We start from the raw sequence: 6,913 nt of genomic DNA on the forward strand, positions 1-6,913 counted from the left end.
GAGAGAGACGGTGGTGTGTTTCAGAAATTAAGTGGTTAAAAAATAATCCATTCCAGAAGAAATACCTTTTGTAAAGAGCAGGCTAAAGACTTCCAGGGCTCCTTCACTGCCCTCTGATGGCCTATTGAAGAACTGCATGGTTGGATTGTGGGGTGAGCTGATCGTGGGAGTGCAGGGAAGAAAGGTAAGAGTTCTCATCACAACAGCAGGAGAGAGACGCCTGTTTCGAAGCAGGGGATCACCAACCTTGGGTGACTGTCTCCAAAGCAACCGAGGCTTTTCATTCTTCCTCTCTGATGCGCTCAATTTGTCAAAGACCTGTAACGAAGTTGCAGCATTCCGTATGTGGCATACCCCATACACGCTGGTTGAGGAATAGAAGCTGCAGGTTTTCATTTCTGATCTTCTTTTGGCATAAGAAGGTGAGTTGAGGATGGCATTGCAAAGCAATTGCAGCCTACAGAAAGAAGTTGGGTAGCATGCGAGCAACTTGGGGAGGATGAAGGAATAGAAATGTGGTATTCGTAGTTGCTGGAGGGGGAAAGGTAGATGTGTGTAGTTGCTGTGCTTGTCCCAGACAAATAAGACCCCAAACTGGTAGACAGAAACCAGTAACTGACTGGATCAAATCCTGTTGCAGTAAAGAGACACAAGCTTTCAGGCTACACAGAGTTCTTTATTGAGTGGAACGCTAACTTTCAGCCACCACTACCACAAAATGTCTTTCAGACCCTAGCAGTATCCTAGAATAGCACTACTACTAGTAGTAGTACTAGCAGTATCCTAGTACAAGCCTCTTGGGTTAATCAGGTGCACCCTCTTTGTAGGAATTTGCTTTTCCTGGTAAAACAATATATTTGGGAGGAGAGGGAAAAGAAAACCTATCAGGTAGGTTGATTAAAATTTTAGAGTGCCTAGCTATCATCAGCTTGGCCTCTCTGAGCATATTTGTTTTTGATAAATGAAGAGGCAGCCATTTCAGGAAGAAGTTAATCTTAGTGAATGAAATCCTAGGGAATTTGACTTCTAGGAGATTGCGTTGATGGGGCAAACAAATACTGCCCCCACTTGCTAGAGTCACAAAGGGCCTTTGGATGCAGTTCATAAGTGGCCTCTTTAAAATGCAACACTGGATACTAATATACACTGCATATTACACTAATACACTAATACAATATTACACTAATATACACTGCTTCTTGTTATCCCAAGGGCTACAGAACACTGTGACGGGCATTTGGCAATGGCTGCGGGCTTGGAGAAGGCATGTCATAGATGCATCTCAAAAATTGCTAGCAATGGTAGGTTTCAAGGGAATTGGTGTGTGTTGGGGCAGGGAAGTTGTTGGTGTTGGATAGGCAGTACAATGATCACATTAATTATAGATTTTTATTTTTTTAACCCTCTTAGGTGCTTGGTGAAAAGAAAATGTGTGGTGGGGATAGTTGTTAACAATTGCTTTCCCTTTGTCTGGATGCAGACATGATGAGTTCCAAAGACCAGTGAAATCAAAGGAAGGTCCACCCTGGTCCAAAAATGAACTTGACTGTGCTAGCACATTGGGAGACAGCCCTTGTGACCATCCTTGTACCATGTATCCATGCAGTTTGTCACTATTTCTATGTGATGAGAGAGGAGTTGATAGGACAACTTTGTTTCTAATCAACACAAACCCTCAAACATGAAATTCCTTTTCCTTGTAGCTTGCCTTATTTTTGGACTCCTTGCTTTCCTGGCATTACCACTGTCCATGGCTTTTACTGGTAAGTCCGCTCTACCAAGGGCATTTTCGTTTGGTGCTATTATTGTAACAGAAATGAATGAAGGATTCAAACAGAGCAGGGTTTTAATTAATTAAACAAAGCACAGTCGACTTGCAGAACAATGGGGTCAAATTTACCCACCAAAACAGGTGACATCAACAAATGTTGGTGGGGGGGGGGGAATCAAACCACAGAAGCAACAGGCTGTAGTCACTGAAGCCTTTGTAGCTGTTGGCCGAGTAGCTGAAAGTTTATGGACACTCCAGCAAAATGCATACAAATTCCAATCAGAAGCACCTCTTTCCTCTTTTTCCAAAACAAGCTGTGTGTGTGTGGGGGGGGGGGGATTCCAATTCAAGCATATAAAAAGGGGGAGGTTCATTCCTTCACCACAAAAGGTGTTTCCTTCAAAAATTGCTGCAAGGATTCTCCCATAAGAGTGCTATCAACTATAAGATTGGGGACCCAATCCTATCCAATTTTCCAGTGCCGGTGCAGCTGTGCCAATGGGATGTGCCCTGCATTCTGTGGGGGGGGGGCACTCATAGAGGCCTCCTGAAGGTATGGGAACATTTGTTCCCTTACCTTGGGGCTGAATTGCAACTACACCGGTGCTGGAAAATTGGATAGGATTGGGCCCTGGGAGTGGTATGTGATTGAGTGGCATGTGATCTGTAAATTGGAAGTTGGAGGAATACAAAATGGGGGGAGGAGAGAGATTATATTAAAGAAAAAAATGCATCTGAAAATTGGTGCAGATTTCCACTTACCATTTATAGTTCAGGATGGCAGCTGCAGTGCCAAAAATGATGGGGTAGACTTAGTAGAAAATTGAGATTTCTTCAAAGTGCTATGGGTCTAAACACAAAATTTAGCTAGCTAGCATCTCCCTCTTTTTCATTTGCCCAACACTGACAGGCTCCAGGCTACTTTATTTTCTTCCACCAGGTAAAGGTGTGTTGGACAGGACACACATGCTGTAAACCTGGCCTACACAAACAAGAGTACAGCCTACCATCACTTTCCTAATTATGTAGCCTCTTGTCCAAATAGCACTCATAGAACTCAATAGGAATACTGTCACTGATCAGTACTGACTGAGATGCTGGGCTCCAATTCTGAAATAATCACATGTGATCTTTTCAGTCCTAGTTACTTAAGTCATTTCTGCCCAACACTGCATATATGCAAATGTGTACACCTGTGGGCTGGGCAGGAATGGATTAAACAGGAACTCTAGACTGGTTTCCAATGAGGTCTTCAGTTAGGATTACCAGTTTCTTCGTGTCAGGGCACCTCTTGACATGCAGGTAATTTGGAGGTGACATTTTTCCTGATATGGGGATTAGGCAAGGAGAAAATCTTCACCTGCTATTTGTCTGCATGCTAGGCAGCTGTTGAAGACACAGAAGTCCTGCCACAAAGACATTAGCAATCCTATTGATAGCAGGACTATAAAAGGTTTGTATCAAAGTATCTGGATTGCAGCACCAGGCTTGCTGCACTATGGTTTTCTTAACAATGCACTTGTCCTGTTCTAACCTGTTGCTAATTAAATAGTGCCACTAGACATTAACTAAACAGTTACTTTTTGTTCCTCAGGACTGAAGTTTTTAGACAACTGTCCAGTCCAGCCACTAATTCCTTTATATTTGCTTGTGGGTGGTATAATCGGCAGTTTGAAGGTACTACTGTTTATCTGACAATAATTCCTATACAATGATTTTGAGATGTGCTTAAATATGTTTGGAATGACCTCATTCATGGAGGATAAGAAAGAAACGATTGCTGTATTTGTGAGCACACGTCAATGAAATGAAGTTTTGCCTCATGATGATAGATTTTGACTGAATGCAGTCGAACTTACGTACCTGATGTAATCTGTTCCTTTTAAAAAAATATTTTATCGAATACTACTAGTCAAATTTTCACTTGAGAGGACTCTTCTATGTGCAGTGGGGGAAAAGTTATGAGGCAATCAGACTGCAGCAGCTCAAAAGACTGCAAATGTACTGAAGATTTCTGTTGGGCAGACAGGAACCCTGTTCAGGGGGAAGCTGGAAACTCTAGGAGGAATTTTCCCAGAAGCCTTTGTCACAAATGCAGACATGATGTGATGTAAAGTTATAATCTAGATCACACTTTCCTAGTACAGAATTGACTTCTAAATTGACATGCACTGAAGAGGACTTCCAAGTTCTTTCCATCCAGACGTCATCTTAGCATATTGAGCAGACCATGCTAAATGCTGGGTTTAATGTGTGCCTTAAACCAAACCAGGTTTACGCTTGTTAGGTTAAAGGTGCAATTTTAATGTATAATCAGCACTTTAAATATTTGGTATTAAAGAGCCAACCTTGCAACTCATTGATTTTGTTGAACCTGCCTTTTTCCTTCCTCCTATGGGCAATGTATAGGTTGTTCTTCTGCTCTTCCACTCCACCAGGATGAGGCAGCTGCTGTCCAAGTCGGTGGTGATTGATGATGATGACGATGATGAATATCCATGGAGGCAGAATGCTCACAAATACTACATTCACCTGACCCTCAGCCTCTTTCTCTTCCTCTGGTTCATCCTGGGAAATTACTGGGTGTTTTCAATCTATCCACCTAATTTCATTCCACCCTTCCATCACCCTCAGGATTACTGTGATAAAATCCTGTACATCTTTGCGATTGGGGTACTTGTCATTAGCCACACTGTGCTGGCCTTGTTAATCTTCTGTAGCTGCTGCATCTATTGCTTTTCTAAGCAACGATATGCTGCAGAGGAGGACTAAAAGCCACAGAAATTGAGATGTCTGTTAGAAAGGTGGTAGAGAATAGCTGCGAGACAATCCTAGTGTTTGCTGGTCATATACTCTGTGTGCACACATAGGAACATGAATACATGCAGACACATAAATGTATATATCTAGCAAACTCCATCAGGTGAGATATTGAGGGCTCTTTCACATGTGATATTATTCTTCTGACATGGAGGTAAATTTTCATGGTGGGAAAGGCATGAAATGAACATTCCTTTGAATGGCACAGTCTTCTGTGCTCTAGGTACACGGCCCAATGCACATTGGCTTCTCAGCGCATGCTTCAGGTGTGAGACACTTCTACAATCTTTCATTCACTTCCATGTAAATGGTTCCTCAAATATTATTTTTTTCTGTTGGAATGTAAAAGATGAAGCCTAGGAAAATGAGGATTAATTTAGTGCACAGGTATTGACATCACACAGAAATAGCTGTCCTGCAAATAATGATGACAAAGCTTGGTTAAAATGTTATTGGTATGTTTTGAATCAAATTATTTTTTTCCCATAGTACAGTTTAAAAAAAAAATTTCCACTCTTTTTCCTGGGTCACAATTGCTTGTTCTTATGTTTCTTGACTATTTGATTGAATGGAGGCTTTCCATATATGCTCAGAGCTATTCTCTTCCCTAATATGTTTTTCTTTTGGACTTGCAATCTTAGCAGATGCTTGACTAGAGGGTGGGTACAACAATCTGCTTTTGAAACCAGTTCTCGACACAGGCCACTGGCTTTGATGTTCTGATTGCAGTATACATCTTCAGTTCCAAGAGCATAATTTCTTTCTGAAGAGAGATAAGGGGAGAAAGAAGCAAGAAAATGGACAATTTATCTTTTTGTTCATTTGTTTAATCTTTCTTATTCAAAATAGTTTGAAGGGCTAAGATAGCAGGAAAAAGACTTTAGATGCCTTACAAATTTGATAGCTTGTAGGTTTTATATTTAACCAGAGTAAGGCATGATTTTGCCAATCACATGTGGGCATTTTTACTTTGGAAGGAAAGTTGCAAAAAGGAAGTTATTTACTTACAGTTCCATTGAGTGTATATTTACAGCATCTGATCAGGATCAGAGGTTCAGCTAACACTGAGAGATAGCAAGGCCCTGGAGCTGCCTTGCCCTGCATGCCTTGTGCTCAAGATGGCCTGGGCATCAGAGCCCTGGTGTGCCCATCTTAACAGGTCGGTGGTCAGAGGACAAGAGGAAGTGCTCAGAGGAGAAGGGAAGGATAAAGGGTTAGGGCCACAGCCCACAAGGATCACAGAGAGAACAGGTAGAAAGGTCAGATTCACTGGGCCATAGTTTGACCCCTTCTGGATAGCATCCTGCCCCCTCTGGACAGCAGATGGAGTTGCACCAACTCCAACAGTACTTTCAGGGTTTTTGGTCTTTTTCTTGGAAAAGCTGCTTGTTTAAATCTGTGAACTGATGTGATGAAACAACTGCTTTATTCAAGACAGTAGAAATGGCAATTTCCAAACAACACTGAGATTACGTGGTATCAAGTCTTGGCGCATCCTAGTGTGCATCCTAGCTGAATGCAGTGTGGCATATTTGTTTTTTTCTCCATGCAGCATCATTAAGTTCTCCAACATAAAGAAACATATTTACAAGTTATTTCCTGAAATTTCCAGTTAATGGAGTGGGGAAGGTGATCTGAATATTGAATCTCTAAGGTACAAGGCAGCTGCAGTGTTCCCTTAAATCACAGTTCTGCCCCTTCACTTTCAGTACATGTAGAGGACTCTTCTATCAGCATACAGCAACAGAGATCACAGCACTCATCTATATTGATAAACATTTGTCCCCAAACTTCTATCATGTGACCAAGAATCAAAACCAAAGCTGGAGATATGCAATCAAGAGCAGGTTTGGTTCTCAAAGTTAGAGTGAGAACCACAAAGACTTTGGGGCTTCTTGTATTGAGTCAGATTATTAGTCCACCTGGTTCATTCTTTATTATAATATCTGGCCGCCCTCCTGGCTTTCAAACAAGGCTTCTTTCCAGTACAAGCTCCTCATTCCAGGGATCAGACTCGGGACTTTCTGTGTGCAAAGCAGGGGTTATATCATTGATGGAGCTACCTTCCCTAAGTTTTTGCAAGATATTAAAAGTATAATTATTCTCTCTTTCCTCCACCCCAGTGTTCACAGTGGAGAGACTTGTAAAAAAAAATATATCTAGGAATACTTTATGTTGTGCAGTGTGTTTACATTTGGGGAGAAAAGTATGATGGCAACAGGCTAGCCTATCAAGTTTTTGTATGTATGTATGTAGTGTCAATTTTTAAACATTTTGCTTTTTGTTAATATAATTAAAATAAAATTTTGGAAGAGGAAAAAA

The 6,913-nt window shown here is 41.3% G+C and overlaps 1 protein-coding gene across 2 annotated transcripts; it reads left to right on the forward strand.

The window, feature by feature from the left end:
- On the forward strand, positions 1-6,913 carry TMEM272 (transmembrane protein 272). 2 transcript variants are annotated; one of them, XM_066639690.1, is made up of 5 exons: positions 1-422; positions 1,213-1,301; positions 1,704-1,763; positions 3,366-3,448; positions 4,181-6,913. In XM_066639690.1, exons 2-5 carry the CDS (start codon positions 1,244-1,246, stop codon positions 4,541-4,543), a joined length of 564 nt encoding a protein of 187 aa, XP_066495787.1. In that variant the 5' UTR covers positions 1-422; positions 1,213-1,243; the 3' UTR covers positions 4,544-6,913. The 2 variants fall into 2 exon arrangements, with proteins under 2 accessions (XP_066495787.1, XP_066495794.1); XM_066639697.1 differs by having other exon boundaries at positions 1-184.

Source organism: Tiliqua scincoides, chromosome 1 (assembly GCF_035046505.1).
Source record: "Tiliqua scincoides isolate rTilSci1 chromosome 1, rTilSci1.hap2, whole genome shotgun sequence".
Classification (NCBI taxonomy): domain Eukaryota; kingdom Metazoa; phylum Chordata; class Lepidosauria; order Squamata; family Scincidae; genus Tiliqua; species Tiliqua scincoides.

Coding starts and splice junctions, on each gene's coding strand:
- TMEM272 (XM_066639690.1), top strand. CDS start 1,244: ATGGCTGCGGGCTTGGAGAAGGCATGTCATAGATGCATCTCAAAAATT. Junction 1,302..1,703: donor CTCAAAAATTGCTAGCAATG/GTAGGTTTCAAG, acceptor TTTTCCTTGTAG/CTTGCCTTATTTTTGGACTC. Junction 1,764..3,365: donor ACTGTCCATGGCTTTTACTG/GTAAGTCCGCTC, acceptor TTTGTTCCTCAG/GACTGAAGTTTTTAGACAAC.